We start from the raw sequence: 18,536 nt of genomic DNA on the forward strand, positions 1-18,536 counted from the left end.
GTAATTTCTTTGTAGTCTTTAGCCAATATGTAGCTGGTGATAAGTAGCTTTATTTGCTTTGTCCCTGTCTTGCAAAATTATGACACTGTGAACTATCAGTGTCTAACCAGTAAATCCAAATCTTCATAAAACCAGTTTTAATCCATTGTTCTCACTTACAATGGCAATTTGGCTTGTATGTTAATAAGAAAGCCATACACGTAGTGTTTATAGATCATTAAATAAGATCCCTCTACACGGCCTTAAAACAAATAGAAGCGTGTGTTTTTCAAAGGTAGTTAGGAGCTACATTTTCAGAAGTGGATGCTGTCTCACACAATGCAGGAGTGTCATCCACACTTTTGCACATGCAGACTGAGCATTTGTATGGCACAGACAGGCACTTCCACAGTAAAAGTCAGACAGATTTTCTTGCACATGCAAATAACTGAATTTGCATTCTCATTTTTGAAAATTTAACCCATTTATTTTATTGGTATCACACCCATCCCGCCCCCAAAACCCCCTTGGGGTGGTGATCACCATTAATGATCTGTTTGTCAGTAAAATATGGTCACCTGAAGGGATTTTGTTCTTGACATCCACTCCCAAAGCTTTCAGTCTGAGGATTGTAGGTTACTGTGGATTTTCAACAAAACTGAAACATGTGAACTAATATTTACACACACATGTTAAGATTTCTGTCTAGTGTCTCTTCTCTATCGACACGTTTTCATATTCCGTTTTCTTCTGGGGAATGCAATTGGAGAACAGCAATGTTACTCTGCCGGTTTCTGTTAGGAATCCTGGCAATGGACACACGAGACCCGAGTTCATTTCCTGGCTCTGCCATAGACTCCCCATGTGAGCAGTTTACATCCCTCTGTGTCCAATGTGTAAGGTAAAAGGGGAGACATTCCTTCCTCGCTTCCTGTTGTGAGGAGACCTGTGTTACAGTTTGTGAGGCACTCAGATCTGACCGTGATCTGTCACTAATTTAGGAGCTTAAGTCCCATAGGCATTTTTGAAAATGATCCTCTTGGGTGATGTAAGTACCTATGTGCCTATCTGTAGTCACTGAAACTCAAGCTGATCTGCTAATTGTGAACCGGATCCTGGTCACAACTTAGCTTTTTCTCTTCTGTGTTCTGTCCTTGCAAGTCCTAATCCCTGTCTTTGTTAAAACTGAATCATTGCTCTTGAGGGAGCTATGTGACTGCATGGCATTGACAAGCCCAAGGTAGCATGAGAAAGCATGATGCCGCTAGCCCATAGCAATATGGCATAGCCTGGGCACTTTTAAAAGGATATTGATAAATATTTAAAGAGCGATGAATGACTCACTGTAAAGCTTGAAAAAAATCTTGTTCTGACTTTAACCTTAGCGTTTCAGTATTTTTTTCTGCTCTTAAAAAAAAATATTAATAAGGACATTTGCCTGAAAATGAGAACCTTTTGGCTCGGAGAGCACCTTGCTTACAGACAGCGGCAGCGAATCAACGCTTAAGAAACAATGATCCTTTGTTAATTTATCTTTGTTAAAGTCCCTGGTGATAATAAAATGAGGGATGAAAAAAGATACAGTAGTATATGATCTACTCTGTGTGCAGAATGTTCTCAGCTGTAGAATAATTTTCAGTGTTTTCCATGAGGTTTCAGCTCTTCTCTAGCAGAGTCCAATACCATGGTAGCAATGAGGAATTTCATGAGGCCTGGGGCAAAGCTTATAACATGGATCTCCTCTAAAACATCTAAGGCCATAAGATTCTGTGGCCATACCCTATATGGAGTCTGTACAGAAATCATACCTCAAACCCCATTTGTCCGCCATCTGCTCCATAGTATTCTTTGCGCGCGTACACACATCCAAATTTTCCTTCAGTCTTATGCAATATGGTGTTAGGTAGCCATTGTGTAGAAATGCTCTATCTGTTGTAGAATAGCCATGCTGTTAGTTCCAGAGAGATGCAGCTCTCACTGCATGCTTTGCCCAGTGTCAGCCTGGCTCAGGAGAAGTTGTAAAAGGCCACACGCTGTTTTGCAAAGAAGCTCATGCATGATTTCTAAATAGCATTCTATTTGCAGTGCCATGGTGAGCAAGAACTCCCCCACTCCTCCATTCCAAGACGCCTTGGAATTAGAATAAGGTCTTTGCCATTCTCTTCTATGAGAAGAGTCCAGTTTCTTGACTGAATTTCACAGGTGACTTAGTTTTATGCCAGGAATACAATTTCCACGTATGTTGTGATGTCACGGCTCCGGGATTGGCCGTAGAATATGGAGTCTGTGAGCGGGCGGAATGACTCAGCAGAAAAGAACGAAGAGTGGCTCAGTGAAGTCTTTTCTTCAAGGGGAAAAAAAATGGGTGAAGAGAAAGCAAGACAATGTCTCGTGAATGGGAAAGGAAATGGAAGTTTCCCAGCTTCTGTCTCAGCTCACTCCTGTGACTTCTTGGGGGGAACCCTGCCTTCCCAAGGTATTCCTTTCGTACAAGCACACCCCCAGTTTTCCAAGCAGCCACTCTGATAGGCTAACCTCTTGTTCCAGGGAACGGGTGGTGGTGCCCCTTGTCACAAAGACTTACCCGCCTCGCTCAGAGGCTCTCATCCAACTAGGTCAGCAGTACGAACCACATGCCATCAGCAGCGATCCAGTGGCCTCTGTGAAATTGGTTGATTGCCAATACCACCCCAGCACTTCACCCAGCTTCCTTATTGGCCTTCCCAGAAGACAAACTGAGTTACAAATGAGCATGAAAGCTGCATTTGGGCTACTCTCCTGTCCCTCCAGATCAAGGCTCTGTGAGGAAGGCTGGACTGCCACTGCCCACCTGTCCTTGGATAATTGGAGGACTTTTCCTGTACTGTCAGTTCAGCTCCTTCATTAAACCTGTATTCACTAAGGGCCAGAATCTGCTCCCATGACTCATGCTGGGTAGCACCTTTCTCCGTGAATTAGTCCCATTGAAATCAAAGAGCGATCAAGGGATCGTTCAAGAAGAATGCAAAGGTGGCCTTCTTCACAGTGAAGTTATTGAAATATTGCAAGCTCTTTGTCATGGTACTGACTGATCCAATTTCCTTTGCGGTAGATGGGATGTGGCTCTTTGACTGTTTTATGGGCATCCACATTACTTCTCTAATCTCTCCCTCTCTTCTCTCCTACACAGGTTCATATTTTAATGGGGTCTTGTTATAAGACAAAAAAGTTCCTGCTTTCGCTGGCTGAAAACAAACTTGGTCCCTGCATGCTACTGGCTCTGAGGGGCAACCAGACCATGGTGGAGGTAATTCCTAGAATAACCACTCAAATATGTTTTGTGGGCAATAAATAGCATCGGAATCCTTTGCTGCCTCTTCCAGAATAAGATCTACTGGGATTATAGAAGCATTAGGCCAACTTTAAAGCGATTGTATAGTCAAATGAAACGCTATTGAGGGGATGTTCTGTTTCTTTTGATTATGTGGTTGCCGTGAAATATTGTTTTGCCACTATTATGAGTATGAGATACATGAACGGTGGCTGCTGATGCTTTTGGAAGGATGTTTTCTTCCCAGCAGTTCACTGTAGTCAGTCAGAGGTACCAGGATGTTATGTGCTTTTGAATCAAGAAATGACAGAAATTTCAATGGCTGTGTAGAATAGGACAGACAAAGACAGAGAGGAGTTGTGAGGGTTAGGGAACCAGCACAGCCAATCCTTGAAGAGGCTGATGTCTAGTTCAACAGTGTATGGAAGGGGGAGATAAGTAATGCAGGACAGGATGGAAGCTTTTAAAGTCATTCAGATGCCTGGCATAACTTTTATACATACAAATTCCATCTGTAATCTCCATCAAGTGTTAAGAAACCTGTATTTCTTGTAGCTAATCATATATTTTATGGGGTCACACTTTTTCTGAAAGAGTATTTTAAACTGCACCTGCAAAATTAGCATCCAGGTAGCATTCCAGCATGCCTTGGAAATTGTCATTTGTTTGCACCAACGTGCACTTTTAGTGCATGGAGTGGCATATTGGTCTTACACTAACAGGTGTGCCATGTCATTTTTGTGACTGCCTTTTAGAGGAGGCTCCTTTGGAAATGTGGCTTTATGTTTTGGTTCAGAGGGAAATAGGAAATGATTAAATAGGGAGAAGGAGTTTTAGTTCTTCACTAGCTTCATTTACTTTAGGTAATTTTAATTGTATCTGTATAAAGAGGAGGCAGTGGTGCTCAGTAGATAGAGTGCTGACTGGGACTCAGCAGATCTGGGGGGTCTCTTTCCAGCTCTGCCAGTGCCCTACTAGGTGCCCTTGGGCAAGTCACGTCACTGCTCTATGCCTCAGTTTCCCCATCTCTAATATGGGACATAATGATACTGACCTCTTCGTAAAAGCACTTTGAGAGCTATTGGTGAAAAATGCTGGAGAAGAGCCCTTAGGTATTGTTACCATTTATCATTAATCCCTTTAATAGTGGGGGAGTTGCTGAATGAAGTTGAATACTATGTTGCCTGAGTTCTTCTGATGCTTGAATTTTACATCTTTAAATAGATCTTGGTAAAAAGAGAAAACCAGTCAAAAATGATCAGGAGAGAAACGCTATGTTTTTTAATTGCCATGTGATATTGATTGACTGAAGAGGACAGACGTAGAGGGTAGGATGGATAGGTCAAGTGTTCAGAGACCAAAAGCCATTCTTTACCATCAGTAAATTAGGATTTGTAGATTTTAAGGCCCGAAGGGACCATTAACATCACGTAGGCTGACCTCCTGCATAATAATGCAGACTGTAGAATTTCACCCTGTAGTTCTTGTCTAGCCCAGGATACGCACCACAATCAAGAGATTCAGAAGAAATGAACTGCAGAGCTCCCACTGAGTGATCTTCTTTTTTTGTTCTACTGCTAGATTCTGTGTTTGATGCTGGAATATAACATCATCGACAACAATGACACGCAGCTCCAGATCATCTCTACCCTGGAAAGCACGGATGTGGGAAAGAGAATGTATGAACAGCTGTGTGACAGGCAGAGGGAATTAAAAGAACTGGTATGTCACCCTGCATATGATATTGCCACAATACATAGCAGCCTGGACTCTCCAGAAATGGAGGTGCAAAGGAAAGACAATCAGGATGTGACGTTCCCTGTGAACAGCAGAGTGGGAACTGTAATCAGAGGATTTCACTCTGCATGTATCTCTAGTGTGATGTTTCTCTGTGAGTTTGATCACATGTTATGCTCCTGTATGAGATTCAATAGCCTGTCTCCAGTCAGCGTAAAGAACAATGGTGACATCTTACTGTACGTCTGATTGTCACATCCTGCTACCTTTGGTAGCATTTGGGTTGCAGCACAGCCTGGTATTTTGAAGTGCTTCGACCTTCATGTCATCATCTTTGGGATGCAGCTTTAGTGACTTGTTCAGTTCCCAGGTGATGGACCCAATCAAATGGTCTGACGAGTTCAAGCAGCATTAAAGCTGGTTAACAAGTTCCTTGTGTTGAATTTCCTGGTTTTAAACACAAGATTTACAAATTCGAAATGAATTTTGTCCATTTTGCAGTGATTCCTCTTGGTCCTTCCTAATATCCTATCTCTCTTTTTTTACACACGCTCGCTCGCGCGCTCTCTCCCCCTCTGCCCCCCAAAGAAAAAACCTGCCTGGATTAACAATGATATACTAAAATAGAATGAATGCTCTGACCTGCAGCAAAATCCCACCCTGTTCCTACCTCTTAACCCTGCTTCACAGGGTTATTTCAGCAATGAGACTAACCTCATATTGCCTTGTGGAACCCAGGCAGAGCATTGCCTGATTGCACCGAAAAGCATCAACTGCTTGCGCGTGGAACTGGCTTCAGCACCAACAACTGGTCTTTGTTCCATTGCTGCTGCGTGCTTCGAGAATAAATTCAGTCCACCTGGAAGAACAAGGCAAGCCGGTGGAAGGACTGGCAAGAAACCTAGGAACTGGGGCAGGGCTAAAAACTTGCTGTACTCTGGTTGAGATCTGAAATGCGGACAGTGGCCTGTGTAACCAAAGTATGTTCTCTGTTACAGCAAAGGAAAGGTGGTCCCACACGTTTAACCCTGCCGTCCAAATCCACAGTAAGTTAGTCTTGCTAATAGCAAAAATAGCTATTGTCTTTCCTTTTTCAGACATGCTGCTGTACCAGTGTCACAGGGTGCACGGGGAGAGATTGGCCCCAGTAGTTTTATCAGTCTAAAGGGCAGTCGTTCCACTGGGGATTCCCCAAGTAAGGGGGAACTTGCGCTTTCAGGTCTGTGCAGCAGTTTTTAATGCCACTACAAGTGCGGCTCAGATTGTCAGATACATATCCGCGCTAGATTTGGAATTTACAGGAGAATCTGGTGTGTGGATTTGAGGGCAGGATTTTACAGAAAACGTAAGCAAACTTCAGAAAGTCTGATTCTGGACTCTACATTTGAAAGTTTGAAACAGACAATCACAGTTGGCTGCAATGATGTACACCTTGATTAATGCCAGTGAAGTCAGTTAATTGAGTTGAGCAGAATTGGGACCTAGAACTTGAAATGGAATAGACTTCGGATCTGAGTAAATAACAGGTCTCGGGGGTAATCTGCATTTGCTCTGACAATGAATCCCACAGCTTCCATAATAATACACTTGCAAAGAAGATTTTGTTGTAATGTTCGACTCAGCTGGTTTCATTTTCCAAGGGTTTATGAGGCAATGCTGCCACAAGTGTTCAGCTCTTTGCCAAACAAGCAGCCATGCAGAGTGGTTCTTGTTTATCGCTATAAACATGCGGCACAATTGTGCAGCTCTTGCTGGCCAGCATATCAGTCAGGTTACTGCAGATGATTGCAGACTGAGTATTCTCCTGTTTATCACACTGATATTTGCTTTCAGGATGCAGACCTGGCCCGGTTATTAAGCTCGGGATCCTTTGGAAATTTGGAAAACCTCAGCCTGGCCTTCACCAATGTAACAAGTGCCTGTGCTGAGCACCTCATCAAACTGCCTTCGCTCAAGCAGCTGAACCTGTGGTCAACTCAGGTACGTGTTTTGCAGACAGAAGCACCGAGATGGAAGCAGTGCTGACAACCTGCAATTTCAGAATTAATGTCATTGTGAGAAGAACGTGAGTTCTGATGTGTGAAGAGGCCTCCTTAGAATGCGTTTGCCTTTCTGCTGTTTTTATAGCTGGTTTATGATTTAGTCAATCATGTTTTCCTTATTTTAGAAGGCATATTGTCATCTCAGGGGGTAAGGACTGCAGTGAAAACCTCTGCAAATATTTTCAGACATTGACATTAATTTCCTTTGGTCACATCACACCACTTTAGTGATTGTTGCTTATCAACGCTCGAATGCTCCAGTCTGACTTCGTTGAAACAAAATTTTAGATCATAGATATCAATGTGTTTGCTTCGGAAATGCTAGTGCTTTCATTCAATTAGGAAAGAGAAACAATTCCATGCCATTTATCTGACCAATCACAGCTCAGCAACAGTCGGTAGATAATGTTAAAACTACTTGTAGTGAATCATCCATGAATCGTGATGAATCAAGCATTTAAAAAACAAGAACAGAGGAGGAAAAGAAATCAAATAATGAATAAATGTGAGGAAACTGCAATTAGCTGATGGTGATTTTGGTTAGCAGAATGAGGACAAATTCATTAAATAAATTACCCTACATTTAACAGTAAGGTTTTATTTTTCTTTACATTCCATGCTGGTTTTGGTCTCCCTGGTCCAATATTGAGTAGAGTTTGTCCCTGCACTATTAGCACCCCATGGTAGAGCTCACCAGAAATAGTGCATTGATTCCCAATGTAGCGGTGCAAAATTTGTGAATCTTTTTCTTCAATATTTCACATGAACATTTTTGCCACTTTGTTCTACGGAGATTTGCAAACAACAAATGTCCCTTTTTTGTGCAAAATTGGACAAAATATCTCGCCAGAATGTTCAGACTTTTGATATGTGAATTCTGGAGATGCCTCTTGCTCAAAATGAGTTCATTTTTGTTGGACATGGAGTCTGATCTCTTGCACAAAAAAAAAAAACCCACAAATTTTGGGGTGAAATAATCCTGTGGGGGGTGGTTGTTTTTTTTTTAAAGTTGAAACGTGCGGTCCCAAGTTTGGAGCCATGTTGTCTTTGATTTTGAATATCTTGTGCAACCTTGGTGTGCCCATCAACATAGAATTTAGAAACAGCAGAGATCAGAGCCGACAAGACCATTGCCCTACCTATACTACGTTGTTCCTGGCACCAAAGTAGCCAGTTAATGCTAATTGTGGTGTAATACAGTTAGGAACTGGGCTGAGACTGCCATACGCCTATTTCATATAGCAGGGGTCCCCAATGCGGTGCCCGCGGGTGCCATGGCAGCTGCTGGGGCATTTCTGTGCGCCTGCAGGACACGCCGCCGCCGAAAGGCCGCCAAGAAGCATCGCCGTTTCTCAGCGGCAGCACTTCTTGCCGCTGCCGCTTTTCGGCGGTGGGGTGTTAGGCGCCCGCCACAGTCTTCTGGGAATAGCAATATGCTATTCCCACAAGAAAGGTTGGGGACCACTGTCATATAGACAGCGTGGGAAGTCTCTAATATAAGGGGCACATTTTCAAAGGATTCAATCCAGTGAAGGAATGGCCTTGTAGATTGTAACTCAGGAGATCTGTTTTCAAATTGTGGCTCTACCAGAAACTTGTTTATGGCATTGAGCAGGTGGCTTAATTTCTCTGTTCCCCACCTGTGAAATGTGGATAATACTTCCTTCACCCTTCTCGTTCATCATCTGAGATTGTAATAAATCTTGTGGGATGGAGGGGAAGTGTTTGAAGTCTCCTATGCAGACCAAGCCCTGAATATTCCACATACCCAGCCAGGTTACTTGCAGAACAATATTTTACTTGTTTTTAATGGAGTTTGCTTGTGCCCTGCAGTTTGGAGATGCAGGTTTGCGGCTTCTCTCTGAACACCTCACCATGCTGCAAGTGCTCAACTTGTGTGAGACTCCCGTCACAGATGCTGGGCTGCTGGCACTGAGCTGTAAGTGACCCAAATACACTCGAGGGGGAATTCGTGTGGGTTCAAAGACAAGGATTTCTGTGCTGTGCAATGATTAGAGAGGGCAGTGGGTGTCCAGGTTTGGCGTTCCATTGGCACAAGTAGTAACAACTGGGATCTGGAACTCCCCAGCCTGCAGGCATAGGTGCTGGATTTGGTGTCCCTCATGGGACTCTCCCCCCAATAGTAATTCACCTCTACCTTATGCTCAGGTCCACTGGTCTTAGACCTGCACCGCTTCCTTAATACTCTCCATTGTGGGTATACCTCCGTTGATGGGAGTGTGATCTTATGGAGAGTCAGAGAGAGAAAGGCAAAGCCAAGGTGACATGTGGCGCTGCATTATAAATCAGTTGGGCAGCTCAGCCTCTCAGGAAGTGACCAATTTTATATTCCCCGCGCTATGTTTTGTGACTGTGGTTTTTGGGAGGGGAGACCCCAGCTTTAGTTTGTTAACATTAGAGGTAAATAAGAAAAGGAGGAACCTCTGAACTAGCCATTCAGGATCCCACACGTGCTGAGAGCTGCATGAGAGGGCTGGGGAATCGTAGATGCCAAGGTTTATAAAGGTCATACACACTGCATGTATTGCTCTGACGTAAATCAGCAGCTGTCTGACATCACAAGAGGTACCAGATGTGTCAATACCTGATGGCGTGGTGAATTCCTAAGCAGAAAAGTCTGGTCAACAATACACTGTAGCCCAAAATGAAATTAGATGGCATGGATTGATGACCATCTCTGTTTCTAGATCAGCATATTCTCCTGCACAGTATAAACACGCCCACAGTGCAGACTGATGTTATTCAAAATAACGCATAGGCAACCAGTGCTCTTGAGAATAAAAGCTGCAATTTGGGGCAGTGCTTAAATGCCTTTGAAGTCAATGAGACTTAAACACATGCATTAAAGGCCCTTCCTGAACTGGGACCAATATGCCATTGCCCAGTTTTGAAGTTATATATTTTAATTTTCATAACTGTGCCTGTATAAACCACTCTGTCTATGCATTGCCCTATAGATAAAATGGAATTATTAAGTGGTAAGAGGTAGGCCAGCCCATAAATATCTCTGTGTGTTTTCTTTTTTAGCCATGAAAAGCCTGTGTAGCTTAAATATGAACAGCACCAAACTTTCAGCAGACACCTATGAAGATCTCAAGGTATTTCAGTTTTTGAGATCCATTAGTAAAAGTCAACCAGTAGTCTGTGAATACTGACAGGGTCAGCCTGAAAATACTAAGACATTGTATAGCCTAGGCCAGTGTATCATGGAAGTGGTGTCCTGAGTCGTCTTCTGGTGTTGGGATAGGGATCTTTATATATTTTTGTCCTCATCGTTGGTAATTGGTTGGGGCAGCCTTTGGGGAGACCTTGTATTTTACCTCTTTGAAAAAAGAGATGTTCTGTAGTGCAGCAGTCATGGAGAAACGGATGATCTGGAAACTCCAGGAGAAGAGGTGGGCATTGCCTAAAGTCAGATGTCTGTGTGGAGCATCTAAACAGAGCATAACAAACCCAGGAAGGTTTAAGTCAGGAAAAGCACACTGTGTGGCCTAAAGCATGGGTTTTTTGGGGAAAAGTGATGGCGGAAGTAGTGTTGGGAGGTTTTGTGTTTGTCTCTCAGGGACACCCACATCTAGTCTGTTGAATGTACAAGTAAAAAGCTGGGATATGAAACTCCAGCTGGATTCTTTCTGGTTTATGTGCCATCAGAAATGCAATGTTCCTACTGCAGAATTTTTAATTGGGTCTATTACTGATGCACAAGCTAGAATAGATTCTAGTTTCCTCTCCCAGAGCTGCGTGTGCCCTCTGGTGCTACCAGGATTAAAAGGAGTAGCAATTTAATTAGGAGATCTGAGTCGGAATACATACAGAAAATTAGACTGTTTGGGCAAAAAGGTGCCATTTTTACTCAGATGTTTATCAGGGCAGAACTCCTCTTTAAACAGAGACCACCTGTGCACTGCCCCAAACACCAAGATTTGCCATGTTCAGAGTTTGTTGTCTGCATTCTCCCAGGGACTTCATAGACAGTGTGACATAATGCACTGGAGTGGAGCGGGGATAGGGAAGCAGCCATGGGTGGATTCAGACAAAGGCTGTGTGAAGCGTGATGGTTCTGGTTCTCATGACTTCACACGGACTTTTTCTTCGTTTCAGTTTTGAGTGAGTCACGTCCCTGGAGATTTGTAAACCCATACACTCAAAATGAAACACCTCGTTCCACCGACTTTTGTGTCAAAATTTTAGATTGTCCCAGGTTCACTCAAAAAGGTCACAAACCTAGGCTGAGCTTTGAATTTGAGACAAATCTTGGAACCAGCTGCATTTAAACAGCTTTGAGGATTCATTGCAAATGTACATCCTAGTTCTTGCTTTGGAGACAGAGATCACTTATAGACATGATCACAGGGCCATTATCCTATGGATTTTTCAGGGCTAGCTTTTCCAAACCTTAATGTGCATGTGCATCATAATTGTGCATGTAAAAATTTACATGCCACTGAACACTTGATTTGTACATGCAGTTAACACATTTGCACTTGCATCAGGTACTTGCTTGAGCAAATTGTCATTTACTTGTCACGTGTACACACGGTCATGGTCACTGACTATTGGGCCCCAAAAGAAACAACACCCTCCTGAAATGTGGTCTATTAAAATAAATGAGTTAAAAGAATTTCTGGTCCCACCCCAGCTCCTGAGCTCTCCTGACAGTTTCTGTGGCTTTACAGTCACATTTTCCTGTTTTGGTTCTGCTCTGCCCTGACACTGCATGGCAAGACCCTCACAAGCAACACAAGAAAGTGATGATATGGGGCAAACAACAAAACCTGCATAAAGTGTTGCCAGTTGCACAAAATTAAGCAAGCTGAAATAACAGACACACCAATCATTTTCCCCTCTGATCCCTTTTACTTCCATTAATCTGAGGGGGCACTTCTAAAAGTAGTAGGGGAAAAAATACAGTGTGTGTGACTTTTCAAAGAGAGAGACCAGCTTTCCCTTAGGCACTTGGTTTTGTATCTGTTGGGAATCCGATTTCAAAGTGAGTCTATTTTTGATAAAAAACCTTTCCTCTCCACCCCACGCCTCTTTGTGAGGATTCAGCCCCCAAACCTTTAGAGCAATGATGACATTTCCTGTCAACCCCCCTCCGTCAGCGAACATACTTGCATGTACACAGACGCCCCCATACGTACTAGGCAGGCTGAACCAGACAATAAATAAACACCCACAACTGAAGTCATTGCCTAACTGAAAAATTATTTGCTGGCAGTGTCTGTAGTGTTCTGATTAGCTCTTATCAAAATATATGTGCACATAAATCTTAACACAGAGGTAATAATCACCTCTAGAAACTTCAACAACCCCCTAAGGCTCTAGTCTAATTAAGTGTTTGTTTTTAGAGAATTTTACAATTGCAGTAAGAGACCATGGAAATGCAACTGACAAATAGCAACACAAAGAGCCTGAGTCTGATCTCACCTGCATCCGTAGAAATTGGGAGTAGCCCCAAGGAAGTTGATGGAATTACAGTTTAAGTGAGATCAGAATTAGAGTAAACATCATTAACAATTTTTGGGATCTTTATAATAAATTGAAGGGGACGGAAATTAGGATACGAGAGACAGAGGGAGAAGTGTGTGATGCTGTGTATTTTATTATGCGACTACAGTAGTGTCAGCTGATTGCTTTTACAAATGTCATTTTAAGGTTTTACATACAGCAAGTTGTGTTAATCGGTTATAGCCAGACTAAAGACCAGGGTCTGGTCCTTATCTTGCATCAGTATAATCCCATTGGCTTCAGTAGAGTTGCTCCTGATTCATATTGGTGTAACTGAGACCAGAACCAGGTCTCATATGTCTTTGAACTGGGTTTCTCGTTGTTTCTTAATTAAGGCCTCAATCCGTTACGCAGTTACACATGTGCTTAACTTTACAGGCAATAAGGCTCCTCACGTGCATAAATTAAGCTCGTGCTTAAGGGTTCACAGGATCAGGGCCTTTCTGGGGTGGCTGTTTGGTTTCTCTCATTGCACCTATCCTCATATTGTTCTGACAATACAGACTTGTGAGAACCTGCAATCTTATCATTAATTCTGATTTTTTTTCTTCCCCCTTTCAAAACAGGCTAAATTGCCCAACCTGAAGGAAGTGGATGTGCGCTACACCGAAGCCTGGTGAACTCTCTCTCTTTAGCTTCTGACAAGAAGAAAAAGATTTTAAAACAAAACCAGAAAATAAAACAACTTTTGGCTAAGACCTGTAGAGCAGTGAGTTCTGGGACTACACTTCTAGCAGTTGTGGTTGTGAGATAGAGGAGTTGCTGTGTGTGGGGGGGAGGGTGAACTGAGCATGCCCAGACCCTGCCTAATTCTTTCAGCTTTGTAATTTCAAAATCAACATAATTTAAATTGGGGGAAAAAAAAAAGACTTTGTAGCAGCAAGAGGATTCTAAAGAGGAGGGGAAAAACCCATCCTTTGTGGATTTTATTTGCCTTTGTGTTTTATGCTGTGTGGAGGAAAAAAACAGAATACATCAATTTCTTATGGTTTTAATTGGGTTCCCTCAGCTGGAGTTCATCCATTAGGAACTCCTCCTCCTTCTTCACCGTTTTTGTTCCAGGAAGGCAGCCTACAAAACATCAAGAGAAGAAAAAAAAAAAAAAAACCAACCCACATGATTTGCACCTCTCCCTGGGTCCTTGCAATTGTTATGCAAAGTAATTTTGTTGTACATAAGATTTACATAATGCACCTATTTAAGAAAATGGTTCACAAATAACAGGTCTGGGACCTGTCTTTTATTTATGAATTGTTAATTCTTTTACTTTTTTTTTTTTTTTTTTTTTGCATATAGTACTGTATTAACTAGTTTGCTATCTTGATTTTTTTGTTTTGTTTTTTTAAAGCCCTCCTTGAGGAATTGCCTGTTAGTAATGCATACCGTACTATAATCTCACTCTGTGTCAGAACACTCACCCCACTGCATTTTTGATTTTAAAATGCCTCTAACATCATGCAGTCAGAAGGAGAATATATATATAAAAAGAGGGGGTGAAGGGAGAGGCGCAGGGATTAATAAAAGACATAAATTTCATTCCTGAAAGACTGAAATCTTTCTCTGAGCCTTTTCAAGCCATATCAGGGTTAGGGCTTTGGGTGGGGGCAAGGAAACCCTGTCAGCCATTTTACCAATGATATATTTACAAAACTTGGTAAATTTCACAAGTCACTTCTGTCATATTCTGTTTACGTCCAATATTTCAAACAAAACTTCTCCTGCAATTTTTGTGCATTAGCTTTTACTTTCTTCGTGTCCCGCCCCCCACCTTTTTTCTTCTTTCCTTTCATCATGCACACATTGTTTTGCATGTTCCTCTTGGGAGAGTGAGAAATAACATTGTCGCTGATCTAATGGCTCTGCCCTGTCTGTACATGTGACCACTACTTTCCAAATCTCTCCGCCCCTCCCCCCCCCCCCCCGAATTGCTTAAAAAATTATAAACAAAAATTGTGGTTTATTTTATAAATATGCTGTTGGCTTTTTTTCATAATGAGCCTTTGTTGTACAGAGCGGCTTGGTTTTTTTTTTATTTTTTCTTTCAGTTTAGCACTGTTCTTTTATTCTTGAGCACCTCAAGATTTAACATACAGCCAATGTAATTTTTTTATATATAAATATATATAAATATATATATATATATAATCTTCAATGGAAGCCAGGCTTTTGTTGCGGGGGTGGTTTGTTTGGGGGGCTTTTTATTTTATGGGTTATTTTTTACTTTGTTGCTAGATAGATTACCCCTGCCCAAATAACTTACCAAAAAAAAAAAAAAAAAAAAAAAAGAGAGAGAACAATTGGTTTAAGTCTTAACTCACTTAGTCTGCCAGATATTTTTTTTTCCTCCCTCAAATCCCAAACCTGTATAAGAACACAGCACGGGAAGAAAAGAATAAAAGAAAAGAAAAATTATGCCAACATTTTTCCTTAGCACTGTTGCTTTTACCAATGGTTTACTACTGTTCTGTAGCTGTGTACAAAGAGATGTGAAATAATTTCAGGCAAAAATAAACTGTAAGTGAATATCTTTTAGCTGCGTGCTTTGTGCTTTTTTTGATTAAAGCTCTCGCACTGGCTGGTGGCAGGGGAATATCTCTGATACTTCCAGGAGATGAAGAATGGGTCTTAGCAGATCTGAGTTCAGTGCCCTGCTCTGCCACAAATTTCTTTGCCTCAGCTCCCACTCTGGTAAGAAAACACCTGCTTTGTCTATATATAAATTGTAAGCTTTTTGAGGCGGGGCAGTTTCTTATTCTGTGTATGTGCAGCGCCTAACACAATGGAGCCTCGCTCTCACTTTGGGCTTCTCAGCACTTCTGCAATGCGAACAACCATAATAAAGGTGATTGGCATCAATAGAAGAACCTAAGTAGATAGAACATAACCAGTAAGTCACAATGTGAGGTTAGAGCACTGTGCTGGAACTCAGGAGACTGGGCTTCTATTCCCAGCTCTGCCACTGGTTTGCTAGATGACCTTGGGCAAGTCACTTCACCACCCGTGTGCCTCAGTTTCCTCCTCTGTAAAATGGGGATACTGATACTGACCTCTTTGCTAAAGCGCTTTGAGATCTACTGATGAAAAGTGCTAGATAAGAGCTATGCAGTGGTGATGTAGTTGTGTTGGTCCCAGGATATTATTACTTGGGCCAATAAAAGATATTACCTCACCCTCCTTGTCTCTCTATGTAAGAGCTACGCATTATTATAAGAATTAGAGGCTGCACTTATGTTGCTTTGTATTATTACTGGTCTTTGTATGGATTAGTCCTTATGAAAGTCTGACCGCTCTGGAGGCTGGGTGCAGCCCGGGAAGTAGTAGTACAAGATTTCCTCACCACCTCCAGTCTTAACCCAGCGGGGACCCCCTGTAGAGCTGAGAGGATAGTTAAGTCTCCACGCCTTTTCAGTCCTGGGCACCTCCAGTAGAACTGACTGTCTGCTGAAGCATTCCTAATACACACAATACTGTGGGCTGCTATCACAGGAGCAGCTGTATGGATGGATTTTTGACATGTGGGCACCACACTGAGAGTGCCAAATTCAATTCACATAGGGCACCAGACAGCTTTTGGATGGAAACAACTTTCAGCTATTACCAGCTTTGGTTGGCTTTGAATTGGTGACTTATGGGTGAAAGGCTCTGTAGCCACATGAGAGTTCCCTAAGCCAATCAGCCAGTCCCTATCCCAGCTTTGCTTCACACTCACTTACCTGGCAAATGGCTCCTGTGGGGCACTCAAAGCAGAGAGCCCTGGAAACGCTGCGGCATTTCCAGATCCAGAGAGCTGCTGATAAAGGGAGATAAGCTTCAGGAAAGCATTCAAATGGACTGCTGATCCTGCGGAGATTTGCCCATTGTCCCAGATAACCCACCACATGGCGTGCGGGCAGGATGCCAGCAAAGCATCCAACCATGGCCTCACAAAGGCAGTGCCACATCTAGACAGTTATCAAACCCTCCTTGCCTCTAGTGAAACCGGCTTCCCCGCATCCTCACTCTCACCTCGGCCAGTGCTTCCAAGTTCCTTCAGAGTCACTGCTCAGAAAGGCCTTAAGAGCCGGGTGTGCAAACCTATCTTTTTCTATAGCACAGCCCGTACGCAACTGAAGAAGAGTGTTTGCAGAATCGTCCCTCCCAACTGGGGAAGCACATGTACTGAAATGGAGAAATCGGACCTTCTCCTCTTCCCACTGAATAAATGGGAGCTTTGCCCTGGGCTCCATGGGCTCCACTCCGTGACCCAAGAGTGGCCAACCCCTCCATCCCCAAGCACCATGAAAAGGCCTTGCGTGGGCGTGGGGGAGGGGTTTGCAGAGGGGAAAGGATTCTGGGTTCATCCAACTGTGGATGGGGAAGGGGCTGCGTGTTTGCAGCTTGGAGGGAAGGCTGGTCCGTGTATTTCCAGTGGGGAGATGGTGTCTATCGGGCCAGATGTGATGCGCTGGCGAGCCCTTGAGCTAGAGCTGTAGCCACAGCTGGGGTGGGGGTTCACGGGGGGACCCTGCTGGGCGACTCTGTGAAGCAGCAGTTCGGAAAAGTTTCCCAAAGCCCTTTTGTCTTAAGGCAGCTGAAAGAGCAAACCCCCGTGGGGCGAGCAAAGCCAGGCTGCTGTGCGATGCATTTTATAGTCCTCTCTGGAGATCTACTGGCTCTTATGGTCTCTCAGTGAAAGAGAGTGGCCCAGTCTAGCTGCCAGAACCTAGTCACCTGAGCACTGGATGGGAGCCAGGAACCCTGGTGGTCTGATCCATGCTCTGACAAAGCCTTCCTGGGCGGCCTTGGGGCAGGCATCTCCTGTCACTATCCCCATGGACTGTGCCAGAATTAGACCCCACATTTCCTTCTGAGCCGCCGTTCTAGCGCTGAAATAATTGGTGGGTGAGTGTAATTCTCCGAGTACCTTCTCTCTCACACGGACGCCCCTGCCTTTGCCTCTCCATCTCCTGGGAGAGCCCCCATCCCAGACAGTGTGTCCCCTACTTACTCACGGGCTGGCCTGGCTTCACTGAGTCTCTCTGGGCTCCTTTACCCCAAGTCCCCAGAACCATCCTGCTGATGTAGACTCCCTTCCTTCCTGAGGGAGAAGGTGGACCTGGCCGCTCAGCTTGGAGTGGGGAGAGGGATCCAGCAGGGGCTAGGCAGTGTCACTGCAGCCTCACTGCAGACAAGAGCCTAACCTGACTTGCCTTCTGGCTGCCTAGGACAATTCTTCCTTCCTAGCAGTGACCCATAGCAGCTGCTCCCCAGTCCCAGTAGAAGTAGCCTGTCCCCAGAGTCCATGGGAATTAGTTTCCTAAGGGAGAAGAACAGCTGCAATTTCCCTCTGAAAGTTGGAATGCGGGTGGTTGGCAGGTTCTGGGCCTCGTTATTTTCATAGGATTTCACTAACTGGTCCCCACACTTCTTTCCTTGTTAGGCTAGAGGAGAGCCCCAAGCTGGTGGCCTTACCCAGGCTGCCCCTTCAACATGGCGCTAATGTGCAAAGCAGAATCTTACACAAGCTTCTGAATAAAGCGTTTGCTTTTCTAAAGGATGCTAAGCGCTGCTGGGCATGGCCGCTTGTCTCACAAAGCACCCGGGCGAGAGTGACTTGGGTTTCAAACCGTGCACTTTATGTACTGTGAGAAAACCATTTGCTTATTAACAGCTCTAGCTTTTTGCTGATTTAGGAAGGCAGCACATACACCCAGATTTCAGCAACCTGAACTGCCTTGCTGGCACATTGAGAAGATGGAAATGTGGCCATCACATGCTGGAGCCTAAGGACTCGGGATAGTCATGGCGGTGTACTGCCATATAGGGTACCTGGGGGATCAACCTTTACCAGGGTGGTAATATTCATGAGTAGACAGAACAAAAGGCTGAGAATCCTGAGACCTGGGTTTTATATTCCAGCTGTGTGTGTGTGTGTGATTTTGAGCAAGTCACTTCTC

At 43.7% G+C, this 18,536-nt stretch overlaps 1 protein-coding gene across 5 annotated transcripts in view; it reads left to right on the plus strand.

Annotated features, from left to right (window-relative positions):
* CMIP (c-Maf inducing protein) overlaps nt 1-15,130 on the plus strand; it is a 168,413-nt gene extending 153,283 nt beyond the window's left edge. For all 5 annotated transcript variants that reach the window (XM_077831130.1, XM_077831131.1, XM_077831132.1 and 2 more), the window contains 7 exons: nt 3,149-3,265; nt 4,871-5,011; nt 6,025-6,072; nt 6,860-7,006; nt 8,902-9,007; nt 10,117-10,187; nt 13,167-15,130. In XM_077831130.1, coding sequence (XP_077687256.1) covers nt 3,149-3,265; nt 4,871-5,011; nt 6,025-6,072; nt 6,860-7,006; nt 8,902-9,007; nt 10,117-10,187; nt 13,167-13,220 — 684 coding nt within the window. In that variant the 3' untranslated portion in view covers nt 13,221-15,130. The remainder of the gene's footprint in view (nt 1-3,148; nt 3,266-4,870; nt 5,012-6,024; nt 6,073-6,859; nt 7,007-8,901; nt 9,008-10,116; nt 10,188-13,166) is intronic.
* Nucleotides 15,131-18,536: the final 3,406 nt, after the last annotated feature.

The sequence above is a fragment of the Eretmochelys imbricata genome, chromosome 12, assembly GCF_965152235.1.
Source record: "Eretmochelys imbricata isolate rEreImb1 chromosome 12, rEreImb1.hap1, whole genome shotgun sequence".
In the NCBI taxonomy this organism is placed as follows: domain Eukaryota; kingdom Metazoa; phylum Chordata; order Testudines; family Cheloniidae; genus Eretmochelys; species Eretmochelys imbricata.